A 19,443-nucleotide genomic window follows, 5' to 3' on the forward strand; every position below is an offset into this window, starting at 1 on the left:
ATAAATGGCACACACCTTGGAAACTGAAATACAAATTCAATACATTAAGATTTCTTTTTTGTTGGTGTGCATTTTGATGGAACTATTTGACATCATGTTATTACAATACTTGATGTATAGGTAAATTCATCCTTGAGATTTGTTTAAATAAGATAAGCTAGTGAGACTAAGGTATCTATGCTTTGATTTTAAGTTCATCATAGCCCTTAAGTTTGAGGTGTGGAAGCATATCGCTAAACAACTTGATACCTATATGAAATATGTTAAGTTTTCGGATCTAAAACTAAGTGTGAAGGAATTGTGATAGGTAATTGAAATAGCTAATGACCACAAAAATCAAAAAAATCACAATTGCTTAAAACATACCAATGGTGTCCTTGACCTTTGATAATTAAACCAAATGAAGCCTCAAATCAAATACTCAAAAGAAACTAGGATTTTCCATTAGTGTCTCTATCCATAAAATGTTGGCATTGTATTAACGGTTATGTACAAGGAAGAAAAAGTGTTAACCATATTTTGCGAAGTAGGATATATTGACAGCTGGCAAGTATTGGTTCAACTATTAAAGTTCATCGGTACAATTGGAAACATCTATCAATTGACTACAATTTAAAAGAACAACATAGAGGAAAAAATTGGTCATTATGCCCATTAAAAAATCCAATGTATTAGAATTGAACTCAAGAAATCTTACCTTTCGTTCTTTACTAAAAGCAATCCTTCCCAAATGGAGTTGCAATAAGCATTACCAAGAGAGTGAAATAAGTCCAAGACTGTAGGTTCCCAAACCTTGACGTCTAATGTTAGAGATCTCACCTGCAGGTTGAAAAAAAAAAAAAAAAAAAAAAAAAAAAAAAAAAAAAACCACATACACTTTCAACATTGGCTCTCAAAAATAGTCCAAAATTATTAGATCATCTGTATTTATACCATTTTTCTTTCTCATTTAATCTTCAATTAGCAACTAAAGGAATTTTACAACCTCAAAACTAATGATATGGAGGTACTCACAACCCACAACAACCACACACTGATTTAGAATTGTCAGGAAATCATAGTCTTAACTGTACTGATAAACAAGTATACTAGAGTGAGAATTTTAAGCAATGATTATAAACAATTTGGAAAGGAAAAGGTAAATTATCATTGTTCATCATATTTCTAACTTCATTTTTTTGTTTGTATATCTCTTCTTTTTATTTTTCCTACCTTCATAAGATCCTTATCTTAGATTACCATTCTGCTCATAGTATGGCTGGGATGCTTTGAACTCCAATAACACTGTTAAAGTTAATGCCAGTCACAGCCTTGAATTGTTGGAAGCTAATCTTTTTGCTAAGGTTGTACTCTGCCTTAAGACTGGATTATTTTGAGACTTTTTGCCTTCATTTGTGAAGCTAACCTCTGCTCATTTACCCTTTCTCCGAGGATAATGAGGGATGTGAAAGTGGAGGGGAAGAAAGTAAGGGATATTATCACTTTCCTTTGTTTGGCGAATGAAGGAGAAGGGGAGAAAAAAATTATGAGAAATGACTCTATTAGGCCCACTAATCCTTTAAACCCAAATTGGGATGAAAATCAATATAATTATTATTTTGCCCTTTTAATTAATTGTTGTTTGAAAAAAGAGAGGATCATTGTGGTAATTAAATTAACAAAATAATAATTATTATTATGATTTCTTTCTCCTTACTTTCTTCGCTTCCTAAACAAGAGAAGAGAAAGTACACTTTCTCCACCTTCATTCTCACTCCCTATTCCCTTCACTTTCTCTACCTTCATTTTCTTTCCCCTCTTACATTTTTCCCCAAACAAAGGGCTAATCATTGTTTTGCTGCCATTTATCATTGTCCCTCATTCAATTAGACACAAACAATGCTTTCATCATGTAAAGATCTACATGAGGATTTATTTTCAGGGAAAGTCAAGGTTGGTGAGCCCTATATAGTCTCAAACAATCTCATTGTGCTTGATTCGGACGGATTGTTTTTAATGTGGTTATTTACTTTGGTCTCAAGCATCAATGATAACCATTTTATCATAGGCCTAAAGAAAAGAAAACAAAACAAAAAGAAAAAAAGAGCATGTTACAATCAAAACCTTTACATTTAAATGTACAAATTTGGACATAAAATTGATTAAAAAATTTTAATTCAAATTTCCACACACTATTTCACATTAAATGTAAATTGTTGATCTTATTGATTATGTGGTTGTTTAATCAAGAACAAGAGCATCTGATCTTTGGTATGTTCTCTATTGATTCCTCGGATTCTCCCAAGTTTGTTTCTCATCATTTCAAATTGAACACTCCATTTTAGGAGAAGAATGATGAAGTATGTATGCCTCTCCATAGTCATAACCCTACTCCTTATCATGACTCAATTCCATCTTGGACATGACCAATTGCAACCAAAATTCTTCCTTCAGCCATTTTACTAATAGGAAAATTCATAAGTTAGCAATTTCTTCCTATTGGAATCATGTTAATTTAGGAATGTACTCTTTAGGAAATTATTTATAGGAGCTAATTTAGGAATCAATTACATTTATTAGCTTCCTATTCTAGAATTCTTCCTTGTATATAAATTGTCATATGTATTCTATCAATATTATTGAGAGAAATACAAAAAATATTCTCAAAAATCACTGTCCAACGTGGTATCAGAGCAGTCAATTCATTAGGGTGACTTTACTATTGTTCCTCATTACTATTCACCAACACTGTTCACAAGTATTGTTCACAGGCACTATTTCACGGATATTGTTCACCAATACTGCTCATGGGTACTGTTCACAGCATGTACACCTTTTTTTCAACTTTTCCTTGTGTGTTGTGTCTCTACCCAGACCCAACTTTCAATCTAGTTTGCCTTTTCTTGTTTTTTGGGTACCCATTCTTTCAAGTACGGTTTCAATACTTTTTCTTTTCCTCTTGATTTAAGATGGCTAATGGAAAGAAGGTTGCTTTTGAAACAAAAATGAGTTTTATTAATAACAACCCTACTTTACAAATAAACTTTGTACAGCTTGATAGAACAAATTACTTGGCAAGGTCTAGATCCTGTCCCTTGTTTATTCAAGCTAGAGGACTATAGGGTATCTTTCTGGAGATTAACCAAAACTAGAGAGTACTAGTTATACCTACAGTCAATGGGAATCCAAGAACGAACTCATGATGTCATGGCTCATCAACTCTATGCAATCTTAGATAACCCGCCAATATTTATTGTTAAACAGTACAGCTACCATTTGGAGTGTTATTTCTCAAACTTATTCTCAAGTGGGCAATAATACACCGGTATATGAGTTGAGAAATAAGGTTCATAGCACAAAACAAGGTGAGATAACTATTGCTCAATACTTTACTGAACTAAGTAGTTTATGGTAGGAATTGGATTACTATTAAGACTTTCAAGCCACATGTGCCAGTGTCGCAGTTAAGTTTCAGAAGTTGGTTGAGAAAGAGCAAATCTATGACTTTTTTGCTAAGCTAAATATAGAATATGACCAGATTCGAGTGCAAGTACTTGGTAAGGATCCTCTACGATCCTTAAGGCAAAGTTATTCTTATGTTCAACAGAAGGAGGGCAGAAGAAGCGTCATGATTGACAAATTAGGACTTGTTACTGCTGCCTCTAAGAAACAGTCACATAGCTCTAGACCATCAGACAAAGGTCAGTTGCACAGTGACTACTGTGAAAAATCCTAGACACACCAAGGAACACTGCTCGAAATTGCATGGCCGCCCAAATAAGGAGCATGGAAGAAAAAGGATGGGCTCTGCAAGACCACAAGCAAATGTATACGAGATAGTGGAGTTTTGTGAGGATACAGCTACAACTAGAATTCTTTCCAATGAGGAAGTTATTGTTGAAAATATTCAAGTGTTAGAATTTCCACATCGAAAAGAGATAGGATGAGTGAAAGACATATAAGTAGGAAGGATCCATACACCCATTGCCTTAAGGTTTTGAGTTAGATGTGGTGTCAAGTCCATGAGTGTGTTCTTCCACAAAGCCCATCAAAAAGGACTCTCCTCAAGTGCTTTGGGCTCTTTGAATCTCTAACAAATGTACAATCCTTCAGACGTTTGCTTTCACAATCGGAATCTTAGTCTATCACAATTGTCTCTTCTAACTTTGTTAAATCAAGTAATGCTCTTCTTGCCAATCTTTAAAAAACCTTTTGGGTTGTAGAGTTGGAGCAAACAAACACATGACAGGAGCAAACAAACACATGACAGGTTCTTCAAACAAATTCACAACCTATTCACCATGTTCAAGAAAGGAAAAAGTCCACATAGCGGATGGATCCCTAGCTAGTATTTTTGGAACAAGTTCTATTGGATGCACTCCTACTTTAAACCTTACCTCAGTTCTGCATGTGCAAAGTTTTCCCATTAAACTTTTATCTGTTAGCTTTATTACCAAAGCTACTAACTGTAAAATCAATTTTTTCCTATTTATTGCATATTTCAGGAATTGAGAAAATAGAGAACGATTGATAGTGGTATATTGCAAGATAGCCTATATCTACAAAATGACTGCGGTGGTTCCTTGAATCCTAGCACAAACCAAGCTTTGTTAGGAAAATCTATGAGTGCTAACCAAGAGATCGTCTAATAGCATAAGAGATTAGGACATCCTTCTTTTTTAAGTTTTAGAGAGGTTATACCATAGTTATAAATCGCGATGGCAGCCGTATTCGTAGTCACGGTCAGGAGTAACAAAAACAGGCCTATAACGGTCGTAACGTAATGGCAACAGCCTGACATTATGCAAATTTTTTTTAAGAAATTTGCAAAGTTGATAAAATGAGTAAATATTAGTAGATATAAGTAAAATTAATATGTACAACTATATAATAAGTATAAATACATCAAATTAGATATCATTAATGCATTTTAGTAAAATTAATTCTGAAAATAATTTAAATTAGAAAAAAAAAATCATATAAACCTATGAATCAAGCAAACCAATGCTTTATACTATAAATTTAACAACAAACCTAATATCAAACAAAATTTTCTTCAACAAATATGCTAAAAAAATAACAATAATAATAATACTCAACTTCGTCAATAGGTAATTAAAGAGAATAAAAATATTTGAGATCTAAAAATATTTGAGATCTTACCTTAAAAAAGAAGGGAGAGATGTAGAAAGAAGAGGAAGTTTATGAAAAATTTTGAGAGAAAAATGTGATAAAAATAGTAGTTGAAAGGCCAGAACACATAGAAAATGAAAAAAACTAAAGAAAACATTGCCTGCATATGTTTTGTGTCAACTGCATCATTAAAGTAACAACAGTTACCATTACTTGACAGTAAATAACGGCCGTTACCGTTATGTAATAATGGTAACGATTGTTACTAATGCAACTTGGCATTTGCCTTTAAATAATGAGGCAAAGGGTAACGGCTTCTTGAAAGATCAATAAATAACATCTGTTTATTTAAAACCATGGGTTATACCCATTTTCTTTAAAAAATACAACATAGAATCTCTAGTTTATGATGCTTATTATCCTTCAATAAATAATAAAACCTTGATTTTTTTCATGACTATTCATTCTGATGTATGGGAAATCACCCAAACTGTCTTTATCTAGATATAGATGGTCTATCACTTTCATTTATTGTTGTACTAGGTTAACTTGGGTTTATTTGATGAAGACAAAGAGAGGTGTTTTCTGTACCAACAATTTCATAAAATGATTTGTATACAATTTGATGCTCAAGTTAAGATACCAAGAACTGATAATGGTACAGAGTATATAAATGAGGTGTTTCAGGCTTATTTGGAGTCACATAAAATCTTGCACCAAACTAGTTGTGTCAATCCCAGTGCTCAAAATGGGGTGTCTCAAAGGAATTAAGACATTTACTTGAGGCAGCTTGGACTCTCATATTTAGTTATAGGATTAAAGCCGGATGGTTGAAGTGGAGACGTGCCACGGGAGTTTTATATGATCGCAAGATTCCTAATAAGTTGAAAGGAAAATTTTACCGTACAGCCATACAACCGACCATGTTATATGGTAGTGAGTGTTGAGCACTGAAGGAGTCGTATGTGTCTAAGATAAGAGTTGCGGAGATGAGAATGTTAAGGTAGATGAGTGGCCATACTAGACTAGATAAAGTCCGTAATGAGAGTATTAGAGAAAAGGTAGGAGTCATACCAATTGAGGATAAGTTGAGAGAAAGGAGATTGAGGTAGTTTAATCATGTGAAGTATAGACATACGAAGGCTCTACTTAGACAAGTAGAGCACATTAGGGTAGAGAGTAGAAAGAAAAAAAGAGGTAGACCTAAACTGACTTGGAGGAGGGTAGTACAACATGACCTAGAAGCATTACACATTTCCGAGGATTTAACCCAAAATCGTTTAGAGTGGAGAAAGAAAATCCATATAGCCGATCCCAAATTTTTGGGATAAAGGTTTAGTTGAGTTGAGTTAAGTTCCTACACCTTACTGAAGGGAGGATGTTCTTTTTGCAACCTATCTAATTAATAGGATGATTTTAGAAGTCCTTTGGAAGTTTTGTAGGGAAAAAATTCCCATATTGTTCCACCCAAAGTCTTTGGTTGTGTGTATTTTGTTCATAAGATAAATGCTGGGAAATTAAAACCTCAGACTCTTAAATTGTGAAGAATTAATTGAGGGCCAATCTCATAAGAATGCTTTTGTATAGAAATTCCGCTAATTTTATTGATGATGAGTTCTGCCTTTTTTAAAAGCAAAGCTTACAGAATTTCAAACGAACAAGTCTTCCTACAATTAAGAGGATTACATCATAACTACTATAACTCAAAATTTTAAAATTTAAAACTAAAATGAAAGCTTCAAAATGATAACGTTGCAACTAGATCCTCTGATTTTCTAAACCAACAAATTGAAATGGATTATTTGCATTTTCAAATGGCTAAATCTGCAATATTATCTGCTACCATCCACAACATTACTCTCCACCTCCTCCCCCCCCCCCCCCCCCCCCAACCCTAAAGATCAAGCTAGTCCTAAGCTTGAACTGTGGATACGCAAACGAAACTCATTCAATGATTCCCACCAACTCATACGTTGTTTGACTCATCAACAAGTGGTCTAAGGTCCAATAACTCTAGACAAAATAATTTTGTGCAACAGTAGTTGAGTGTATACGACTTATCACAATTGTAACATAATCCCTTAGCGCGACGTTCAGCCGTCTCCGCCTTGCTAAGCCATTTAATGAATGGAGTTGAAGCACTACCCACAATCAAAGTCACTACACCACCAGCTTCCACTTCCTTCGATTCTCGTGAAGCCCCCCAACAGATGGGGTTAATCTTTTGAATGACCCAGTAGAAGTTGTTTGTTTAGTGTCTAATTGAACTGAGAACTGCTACTTCTCAAAAGCACAGGCAAAATTCATGGTAGTAACTAAATTCAGAGGATTTTGCAACTCTACTTCCAAGCAAATATTATCACATAGCCCAGCAGTGAAAATGTCAACTTGTTGATCAGTCCAAACAAAAGTTATGCTAACAATGACTAAAATTGCCGTTGATATTCTTCCACCAACCCATTTGCTTCAAGTTCACCAATTCTCCCAAAGGATTACTACACATAGGGGGCTCAAATCGCAAGTTGCAATATTCTTTAAACGCTTGCCGTGTCAACCCTATCTCTTCCTGTTCAAGTTTGCAATACCATAGTTGAGCCTCACCCGTCATGTGAAAAGCGACTAGACTGACTTTATCCGCCTTTGCAATATGTTGATTATTGTAGAAAGAGATGATTCTCATTGATTTCAATTAATCTGTACATGGGTATATATATACAATTGATTCCTATAATTGTGTTCTACTAATTAGGAAGAAATCCTAAATAGGAATACAGAATACAGAATATACAGAGAAATAATATAGTGATTGACTTTCCATAACATAGTGATTGACTTTCCATAACACTCCCCCTCAAGTTGGAGCATAGGTGTTAATAATGTCCAACTTGTTACAAATGTAGTCAATCCTAGCTCCATTCAGAGCTTTTTTGAAAATATCTCCTAACTGCTCTCCAGTTTTGATGTGTCCTGTTGAGATGATCTGTTGTTGAATCTTTTCACGAATAAAGTGACAATCAATCTCAATATGTTTGGTCTGCTCATGAAACACCGGATTAGAAGCAATATGAAGAGCAGCTTGATTATCACACCACAATTTCGCGGGCAAGGAGATCTTAAAACCTGTCTCATCTAGTAATTGAAGTATCCACATTACCTCACATACTGATTGTGCCATGGCTCTGTATTCCGATTCAGCACTAGATCGAGAAACTACAATCTGCTTCTTGCTTCTCCAAGACACCAAATTTCCTCCAATAAAAAAGCAATATCCAGTAGTTGACCTCCTGTCAACCTTAGATCCAGCCCAGTCGGCATCTGAAAAACATTCAACATTCAAATGCCCATGATTACCATATAGCAAACCTCTTCCTGGAGCGCCCTTCAGATAACACAAGATTTGTTCCCAGGCTTCCCAATGAGCAACAGTTGGGGAAGACATAAATTGACTTACCACACTAACGGCATAAGCAATGTCAGGACGAGTGACTGTAAGGTAGTTCAATTTTCCTACCAATCTCCTGTATCTCTCTAGATCTTCAAACTCACTATCCCCTGCTAACAGTTATAAAGTTGGAGTCATTGGTGCGCTACAAGGCTTAGCACCTAATTTTCCTATCTCTGTCAATAGATCGAGGACATATTTTCTTTGAGACAAGAAAATACCCTTCTTATTTCTCATAACTTCGATACCCAAGAAATACTTTAACAATCCCAAGTCTTTAGTCTGAAACTGAGTTTGGAGGAAGGTTTTAAGAGATGAAATACCTACAGAGTCACTCCCAGTGATGACAATGTCATCCACATAGACTACCAAGAGAATTAGACCAGCCTCAGATTGCCTATAAAATACTGAGTGATCACACTTACTCTTTTGCATACCAAATTCCTGTACTGCTTCACTGAATCTCCCAAATCATGCCCTAGGACTTTGTTTCAAGCCATAAAGAGACTTCCGAAGCATACAAACTTTACCCAACTCCCCCTGAGCAACAAACCCAGGTGGTTGCTCCATAAACACCTCCTCCTGAAGATCACCATGAAGAAAAGCATTCTTGATATTCAATTAATACAGGGGCCAATCATATGTAGCTGCTAAAGAGATAAACAAGCGAATAGAAGTAACTTTAACTACAGGAGAAAAAGTATCAGAGTAATCAACCCCATATGTCTGAGCATATCCTTTTGCTAAAGGCGTGCTTTTAACCTAGCCACAGAACCATCAGGATTTACCTTTACTGTAAATACCCATTTGCAACTAATAGCTTTCTTACCAGTGGGCAAAGGCAATAGTTCCCATGTACCATTAGCATCTAAAGCCTCCATTTCCTCTTTCATAGCATCACACCAGCCAGGATGAGACAGTGCCTCACCAACAGTATTAGGGATAGGAACAGAGTCTAAAGAAGTAACAAAACACCGAGAACAAGAAGACAATTGATTATAAGAAACAAAAGAAGAGATAGGGTAAGTACATGAACGTTTACCTTTACGAAGAGCAATGGGTAAGTCTAGATCAGAATCATAATCAGTATGAGGTACAGGATCTCCCAACGAAGTAGCTGGTAGAGGATCTGAGTCAGGAATCTCCAATCTCCTGGAATAAACATGAACAACGGGAGGTCAAGTAGGTCTAGAGACAGAAGGAACAGGCTGTGGGAGAGAACTACACATTGGTTGGACAGTATATATTAAGAGATCATCCTCCTCCCCCTGACTCTCGTACACAGATGATGGAGGAAAAAATGAAGTGGACTCAAAAAATGTGACATCTGCAGAAACAAGATAACGATTAAGAGTAGAAGAGAAACAACGGTACCCTTTTTGGAGCCGGGAGTACCCAAGAAAGACACATTTGAGAGATTTTGGATCCAATTTAGTAACCTGTGGACGAACATCACGCACAAAACAGGTACAACCAAAAATACGGGATTCAATAGAGAACAAAGATTTTGTAAGAAACAAAGCAGTATAAGGAATATCTCCATTAAGGACAGAAGACGGCATACGATTGATCAAAAAACATGCCGTAGAAACTGCATCCGCCCAAAAGTGTTTAGGTACTTTCATCTGAAAAAGAAGAGCACGAGTTACCTCAAGAAGATGTCGATTTTTTCTTTCGGCCACGCCATTTTGGGATGGGTATCCACACAGGAAGACTGATGAAGAATGCTATTTTGTGTCATATAAGGCTGAAATTGTACTGAAAAGTATTCTTTGGCATTGTCACTTCTTAATATGCGCACAAAAATATTAAATTGAGTTTTGATTTCATTACAAAAGGCACAAAAGATAGAAAACAACTCAGAACGATTCTTCATTAAATATAACCAGGTAACATGAGAGTAATCATCAACAAAAGTAACAAAATAATGAAATCCAATTTTAGATGTAACAGAACAAGGACCCCAAACATCAGAATGAACTAACTCAAAAGGGGATGAAGCCCGTTTATTGACTCTAGGCACAGAAGGCAAACGATGATGTTTTACAAACTGACACGACTCACATTCTAGTATTGATAAAGACTGAAATTGAGGACACAGAGCTTCTTCATAGTAGACAAAGAAGGATGACCCGATCTATAATGAGCTTCAAGAGGTGTTAAGGTACTGGAGCAAACAAGCGACCGCGGTACATGATTTTCCAGAATATAGAGACCACCTGACTCGCGTCCTCTACCAATAATCTGCTTCGTCGTAAGATCCTGAAACAAATACTGATCAGAAAAAAAGGAAACAGAACAATTTAAGGTATGAGTAAGTTTACTAACAGAAAGTAGATTAAAAGAGAATTTTGGTAGACACAAAACAGAAGACAAAGAAATTGACGAAGTCGGGTTCGCAGTTCCAGAACCCATGATACAAGAAGTAGAACCATCAGCTAAAGTAACAGTAGAGGAAGTGAGATTAGACTGAAAAGCAGATAGAAGACTAGAATTACCTGTCATGTGATCTGTCGCACCAAAATCAATAACCCATTTGGATAAAGAAGACACAAGGCATGTAGTGGATTTACCTGACTCAGCGATCGCAGTGACAGGGGAACTGGTAGGCTTTAGAGATGCCTGATACTGGGAAAATTGTGCAAAATCCTCTGCAGATACCAAAATAGTTTTCTCAGAGGAAGATAATGTAGAATTCTCTGCTGCCATATTTGCCATCTGTGATCGTTGATTTTTCCTCTGAAGTTGCGGACAATTATATTTTGTATGGCCAGGCTCATGGCAATAATAAGAAATGACTCCTCTTGAGTCCTGATTAAAACTAGCCTCTCCATTACGCTGATTACTTCTGTTGCCTGTAATTCCTCCTCTACTTCCTCTTCTATTACCCTATTGTCCATTTTGGGTTGTGAACGCAAATAGACCCTAACAGTCTTCACTTCAGGTAATTCGAACTATTAAGTTTGTGTTCCGTGATCTTAGTCATCACCGGAATCACATCAGAAATAACATTCTTATTGTCTGCCATTTGTTGAGACAAAGAAAACTAACCGAAACGCTAATCCAAAGTGCTTATAGTAGCAAAATAACCCAAAATCACAAATTAAGCAAATACCGAAATAGGATCTGAGAGCCAAACCTCAGAAGTCCTTTAATGGTATACTGGATCAGGCAACAGCACACAGTGGTGGAATGAGGGGGTTAAGGCGACGCGGAAGATGTTGATCGGGGTCGAAATGGCAGGTCGGTGGCCAAGGTCTCTCCTGAGTTGGGTAGTGAGAACAAATAGTCACCCTAGATTGATGACCTGCTCTGATACAATGTAGAAAGAGATGATTCTCATTGATTTCAATTAATCTGTACATGGGTATATATATACAATTGATTCCTATAATTTTATTCTACTAATTAGGAAGAAATCCTAAATAAGAAATCCTAAATAGGAATATAGAATATAGAATATACAGAGAAATAATATAATGATTGACTTTCCATAACATAGTGATTGACTTTCCATAACAATTATGAAAGAATTGTTCACAACAGTTGAGCCATCTGAGCAAATCATCGAAACCATCAAATGAAGGAAAGTCAAGTTTGGTATAACTAGGCACCAAAAGCCCTTCCGTCTGCTCATTAGCTTGCTGGCCAAAATTTTGCTAGCCGCCACTCGTACCATCTTGGTTCTGGTTTGCTCCCTTGTTCAATGTTTGGACCAACTCTGATAGTTGCCGAGCCAAGTCATTGAATCGAGCCTCAGATTGTTGCATGAAAGAGTTCAACTTCTCTTCTAGATTTGATAGTTCACCCATGACGACTGGCTCTAATACCAACTTGTTATGTGTCCTTGAATAGGATTTGTCATGGGACAATGGACCTGAATATCTGTCTCAAGTGACTCGGACTTTCCCTTATTCACATTCCCGCCTTTCTTAGAGGAACCTACTATGAAGAATTAATTGAGGTCTCGTTGACAGAGAACCCTCCAATCTCATAAGAACACTTCTGTATAGAAATTCTGCTTATTTTATTAATGATAAGTTCTGCCTTTTTTAAAAGCAAAGCTTATAGAATTTCAAAAGAACAAGTCTACCTACAATTAAGAGGATTACATCATAACTACTCCTAAAATTCAAAATTTAAAAATTTAAAACTAAGATGAAAGCTTCAAAATGATAATGTTGCAGCTGGATCCCTTGATGTTCGAAACCAACAAACCGAAATGGATTATTTGCACTTTCAGCTAAATCTGCAACATGATCTGCTGCTATCCACAACAGTATGTTGTTAGAAAACATAAAAAATTGAGTTCCAATTTTCTATTTGGAAAAATTATTACAATTAAAAGTCAAACTTCATTTTCCAGTTTTTTTGCAATAGTTTTTTGGAAAACAGGCTTTGTTTCCCTAAAAAAGCCAAATAAAGCCTGGATATCTACATTTACAATGATGAGATGAAAGTTTTGATTTTCAAAGTGCGACGATTAAAGTGCAGATTTCTCCAAAACCTCAAAAAGGCAACTATCATGTTCCCCAAATCAAAATATCATCCCATTCTCACATTACTCTGCAATCATAGAGAGACTACCATCTGCCATAAGTCGTAAAATAGTTAATGATTACTACCAACTCAAAACTACGGAAGGAAGAGATATGGATACAGTTCAAACGAAGAAGCACCTTAGAAATATGAACGCCAAGATTCCGATGAACACCAGAGCACTCGATGCACAACAATATACCGAGATTAAGGGATGCCCAATCAGGTTCAGGAGCACTGCACTCAGCACAAAAATCATTTCCTGGAATTTCTCTAAGAATCCAAGAAGCACAATCAGCTTTATTAATGTTCATGTCAGCTTCTAAATGTTGATGACTATCTACTTGTTCAACAGCACATGAAGTACCAATTGTACACACACTATGTTCCAGATTTTTCGTTCTTGGATGTGGCTGCAGAAGTAAATAATTCACATAAGCAACACCTGTAGCATGTAATTTGTATTACATACAAGGGCATTAAGGCTTTTTAGAGATCAACCTGTTGCAGGAAATGAATGTTAAAAAGAGATGCAATTACTCCTGTAATTTTGTTTACCCAATCCATTCTATCTGCTCCATTTTCAGCCTGAAAAACCAGGTAAGACAAAGGATTCAAATAACTTTAAAATAGCTCTAACCTCTTAAGTTAAAAGATGAGAATGATTTGAAAGGAGGATTAATTTGCTATTATATATACATGTGTGTGTGTGTGTGTGTATTCTTTTATTTATTGCATACATCACGATGATGTAATAATTTTACAAGATTGTTTTAAGTCTATATTAAAATTACAAAAATTTGAAAAAGCAGAACAAGTGGCAATCGTTGTAGATAATTTATTTTATCACTTTCAGTTTTCCCTCAATCATTTCGAAGAATTAAGCATGTTTATACAAAATTTTCTAGTGGCTTACTTGACAGTTTAGTACAATGGAAAAAACCTGTTACAATTCAGACAGGTTGCTTATGCTAATTACTGCAACAAAGGATTCATTCTTCACAAAGATAAGTATTAATAAAACTGTGCTATACCAAATCAATAAATCACCTGCAATGTGTACATTTTCAACGGGGAAATTATTCTGAAGCATAGCCGCAAATCTGTGTCTTCTGCATCCATCTTTATTGTTGAAGTACGAAGATCAATAATACGGCAACCTAGACTTCCTTCACTAATTGATGATGCCCTGCTGTGCCTTGAACGAAATCTAGCAAAGACGCTAGTATTGTGTTCAACTGAGGCAGTTGAGAGATGCTGGAAGCTCTGATGGGAACAAAAATATGGATATAACACATTTCCATGATAAGACTAAAGCAGATCCAAGGAATTCTATCATAATGATTCAATTTCTAAATAATTGAAAATATATGCTTAATAGAAAAAAAAGCTAAATACATTATGACACGTGAAAAATTTGTTCAGTATCAGCAATACTTTCAAAGCTTCATTTGGTCATCAAACAAAAGTTCTGTTGGAAATTTTTTCATAAGAAAATTGAAATTGATTTTCATAAGGCAGTCTGCAAAGAAAGGGTTAGTGGAAGAACAGCTGAAGTTTCCCAATCGGATCATGCTTTTAAAAAACTACATGATGAGCTCATGGGAAACATTTTTCATGCAAGGAAATAGTTAGTGGTTGGTTCCACATGTTTTCTTCACGAAAAAACAAATAGAAAGTCAGAAAAGCATTCCTAAATTCTTATTCCATCTCCTCCTGCAAGTCAAACAGTAATTAGGTATGGTTTCAAAATGCCACATACAATGAAAAGAAAGATAATTGATAGTTTTAAATAACAGCCATTATTTTATGACCAAAGGTTTTGGATCTCATTATTGGGCTAGACATTCAGAAATCAAATTCAAAATTACGGGACAAATTGTCACCATTCTCCCCTTTTACCTATCTTGAGGCATTAAGCAGGAAAATTAAATGGCAGTAACAGCTCATTAAGAGAGAACCTTTGATCTCTTGAAATTATAGTATTTTGAGAAGTTAATTGCTGCCATTCCTTCAGTTTCCACAATGTATATAATATTCAGAGCAAGCCAATAACTGAAAGAAAATTGCCACTACCCGATAACCGTAAAATAAAATAACCAAGACAAAACCAAACTTGGATGATGCATAATGCAGTATAGAAAGCTTAGAACTTTATTTAAGAGTTCTTAATTATTATAGAATTAGGAAATTTAAAGAGTTTTTATTATTTAGGAATTTTATTATTATTAGGTCTATTATTTCCTAACTTATCTTATTTAGTATTTCTAATTAGAGTTTATTAGGGTTTCTATTCCTAATTTAATTAGAGTTGTAAGCTCTATATATATAGCTAATTTTCTATCATTCGATAGCTTTGTTATGACAATTATTTGAGATCAATAATATTTTGAGAATTAGTTCTTTTGTCAAGGATTAGTCCTTGATTCATTCTTTGTTCTTGTTCTTGGTTCTACATTAATGCAAATACAAGGGAAACACAAAAACAACAAACATATACTGAAGCAATTAACTTCAGCTGGTACTCCACATTCCGCAAAATTGATTCCCTCCGCCACTCTTGGTTAACTTCATTCTCTTCTAGCCATGAGAGAACCTTTGATAAACTTAACCCTAAATAGCTGAAGTTGAACCTTGAGCCTGTAAAATCACTCTACCCTCAAGAAAACATGTGACCTCAAACATAAAAGCTGGATAACAAGTCAGCAAAGTGGCAGCTGGTTCACAAGAAGATTTGGCTGGGGACAAAGCTCTCCAATGAATTAAAACCTCAGTAGACCCATTGCAAATTTGAGAATCTAGAACAGCTTGAGCAGTTGGACAGATTTTACCATGATGAGTGGTTCCAAGTGCGAAGAGGATATAGGTACTTCACCATGAAATTTCTTCAAGCACAATACATAAATTAAAACCTCAAATTTACAATAGGGTTTTGTTTTTGTACCTTTCCACATAATAGGGCCTCAAAGCTTTTTTATTGATGACCATTAAAGAGCTCATAAAATAATCTCCACTTTTCATTCATATATTCTTTGTTGAAAAAAATCTAATTGCCATTCATTATGTAAACTTATATCATGAGTCCCGAAATCCCAAATCCTCACCCCTGCAAATTTACTCGTCTTCGTCCATTTTTCCCATACTAGTTTATTCATAAATCTTTTCCCAGGGACTTTGTTCTAACCTCACAAAATGCCTTTCCTCCATTTTAGCTTGTTTATATTGTTCAAAAGCACCCATACGGTAGCACTTAGACAATTTTTTGTAGCACTCCTCTTCACTCTTGATTATTGTTTAGACCTTGTCATTCCATTATAAACTTTCCTTTAAGAATGGTCCATTGCCTATCGACTCCATTATGACGTCTTTCACAAACTCATAGCTTTGTAACCTTCTTCATACGCTTAGCATCTACAGCTTCCATGTTCAATGTTTCAATAGTTGACACTTGAATGCCACTTGTTTCTCTTATCTTAGGCTCCTACCATCTTGTCCTTCCATTTCTTATACTTCTCTTTGTTCATTTGCTGAATATTCACATTTATAGCCAATGCTAATAAGCACCCCCACTAATATAACTTTGCAACCTTTGCACAAGTTCTTATTCGCACTTCTTGAAGGGAAGTTATTTATTCGATTGATGTTTTTGGCTACTTCTAAAAGCAAACAAATGTGATCCGCTACCTCTTTCTAGGAGGAAGATCTTAATAGATCTTATTGAGATGTAGTCCATAAAAAAAACTAGCGTTTACTAAGACTAGATATAAGGCCAAAATGAGCCCCAAAATAGATTTTCAATTCTCATTTCTACTTGTAAAACCATAACCTCTATAGGCTCCCTGAAATCATCAAGTATCATGTCTAACATGAAAACCATTTTGTGGAGCAAACCATCATGAGAACCCTGAATTTTTCATGTTTTGTCTATTAAGCCCTTAACCATTTGTGTGTTCTCTACTAAGCCCATAAACTTTATGTGTTTTATTAGTTGAACTTATAAATCAAACTCCTTTTATTGCCCTAAACTAGTCTCGTAACGTGAAGTTAAGAATATATGAAATTTACACACTTCACAATGTTTAAAAAATATTCCAGATGTTGAGTTTAATAAATGTTTTAAGGGCCTAAAGTGGAGCACAAAAGTTGCAAAACTTACCAAGTTTATGAGTCTCCAAATGGTTTTTTTCCCCTCTCTCCTTTCTCACATAAAAATACTTTCACTATTAGCTATCCATTAGACTAGTTCGTTAATTTCTTATGTTAACAAAGAAGACAAGAGATTGAACTAAATAATTCTTACCCCTTGTTTGAATTGAGGGAAATAGAGAGGAAAGAAAAGAAAAGAAATTTGATTTATCACGATTCACTTATTTGGACATCAAATAGAGGAAAAAAAGGAAGAGAAAAGAGGAGAAATTCCATAGCTCAACTTCTTTGTAATTAACCCATAACATTTCTCTCCAAATTAGTGAACAATGGAGAGAAATTGGTGTAAATTATAGTCAAATACTTAAATGAACTTCTACAATACAACAAACATGAAAAAAAAAAAAAAAAAAGGGAGGGTGCGAGGAGTAAAGGGGTTGGTAGTTATAAAAGTTATTTCCCCTTTTTTCTTTTAAGGGAGAAATTGTATTTTTCTTCTATTCTAATAATCTATCCAAACAATATAATGTAAATTAAATTTATTTTCTTTTCTTTTCTTTTCTTTTCTTTTCTCTTTATTTCCCTTGTTTAATTTCTCTCAAATTCTGACAAAGGGTTTATGTCTTAATTCTGAAAGTTACAAGGCAGCCTATTTATATAATAATTCTAAAGTAGAATATTCAGACTAGGAAATTAAAATATACGAAAATATAAATGTCAATTTTACAACCTTAACTAGGAACTCTAATTCTAGCACTAATTAGGAAATATACAATAAAGGAAAAATCCCTAAATAGGAAAATATTATCAACACTCCCCCTCAAGATGGTGCATAGATATCTCGCATGCCCATCTTGCAAACTGAATCATGGAAATATTTGCTAATAATTCCCTTAGTGAAAATATCAGCCAAATAATTTTCAGAAGTCACACGAGCAATATCCAGAGCTCCACGTTTTAATTTCTCTTTAATGAAATGTCAATCAATTTCAATGTGGTTTGTTAGATCATGTTGAAATAAACAGTGAACAATACTAATGCCAGCATTATAACAATATAAGAATAGTTTTTGCTCATCCGATAACCATAAATCTTGCATCAATCTTTGAATCCACAGAAGTTCACAAAAACCTTAAGCCATGGCTCTATATTTAGCCTTTACAATTGATATTGATATTATACTCTGCTTTTTGCTTCTCTAAGTGACTAGATTTTCACCGACAAATAACCCAATATAAACCCCTATCATCAAGAGATGCGACCCAATACACACACAAAGCATTCTATTTTTTAGGTGACCATGTTTAGAAAATAATAATGATGTAGAACCAAGATCCCTAAGAGTAGGAGTTAGATCTGCATCAAAAAATCTATTTCCCATATTAGATTTCAGGTACCTAAAATATACGAAAAACAACATCTAATATGAATTCTGAGGATCATGCATAAATTAAATAACCACACTTATAGCATATGTTATATCTAGTCTAGTGTGAGAAAGGTAAATCAAACTTCCAACCAATCTTTGATAGCAACCAACATCAACAAGTTTCCCAATGTTAGCTTGTAATTTTAAAATAAATGTTTCCTTAAGAAGATCTAAAATAGTTTTGGGTTGAAAGAAATATTTCCTTATTAAATCTAGCAACTTCAATCCCAAGAAAATATCATAGCTTATCAAAATCTTTGATATCAAATTCTTGAACTAAATATCTTCTCAACTTAGGCATTTCATCTAAGTTATCTCCTGTCATTACTATATCAAACGACACACTTTTCAATGAGTTATCTCATTAGCAAAGCCTAAAGGAATTTGTATATAAACTTCTTTTTCCAAATCTCTATGCAAGAATGCATTCTTGACATCAAATTGTTGTAGATCCCAACCAAGATTGATGGGACAACTCTAATGAAGTTAATATTAGAAATGGGGCAAATGTCGCTTGCTAGTCTACAACGTTTGCCACCAATGGACCTTTACATTTTTCAACATATCCATCCGCTTTGTGCTTTACAATAAACACCCATTTGCACTCTCTTGGTTTCTTTCTCAATGGAAAAGTAACAAGTTCCCAAGCCTCATGTTTTTGTTGAGGCTCTCTCTCTTCAACCATAACTTCTTCCCACTTTGGATCATTAATAACTTTCTGTCAATCCTATGGAATAGAAACAAAAGATACGGATGATAGATATGCTCTATAGGA

General features: G+C 34.9%; 1 protein-coding gene across 15 annotated transcripts in view; it reads right to left on the reverse strand.

Moving 5' to 3' along the window:
- Positions 1-19,443, reverse strand: part of LOC110670968 (ADP-ribosylation factor GTPase-activating protein AGD4) — a 91,344-nt gene that overhangs the window by 33,787 nt on the left and 38,114 nt on the right. For 13 of the 15 annotated variants that reach the window (XR_009143374.1, XM_058134912.1, XM_058134913.1 and 10 more), the window contains 4 exons: positions 14,144-14,359; positions 13,595-13,681; positions 13,234-13,506; positions 698-819 (listed from right to left, as the gene is read on the reverse strand). Coding sequence is in view for 14 of the 15 variants with exons in the window: in XM_058134912.1 (XP_057990895.1) it covers positions 698-819; positions 13,234-13,506; positions 13,595-13,681; positions 14,144-14,359 (698 nt within the window). In the remaining variant the exon portion in view is untranslated. Of the gene's footprint in view, positions 1-697; positions 820-12,654; positions 12,819-12,904; positions 13,145-13,233; positions 13,507-13,594; positions 13,682-14,143; positions 14,360-19,443 lie in introns of those variants that run through there. The other 2 variants (XM_058134922.1, XM_058134923.1) reach the window with 2 other exon arrangements.

The sequence above is a fragment of the Hevea brasiliensis genome, chromosome 14 (genome assembly GCF_030052815.1).
Source record: "Hevea brasiliensis isolate MT/VB/25A 57/8 chromosome 14, ASM3005281v1, whole genome shotgun sequence".
Classification (NCBI taxonomy): domain Eukaryota; kingdom Viridiplantae; phylum Streptophyta; class Magnoliopsida; order Malpighiales; family Euphorbiaceae; genus Hevea; species Hevea brasiliensis.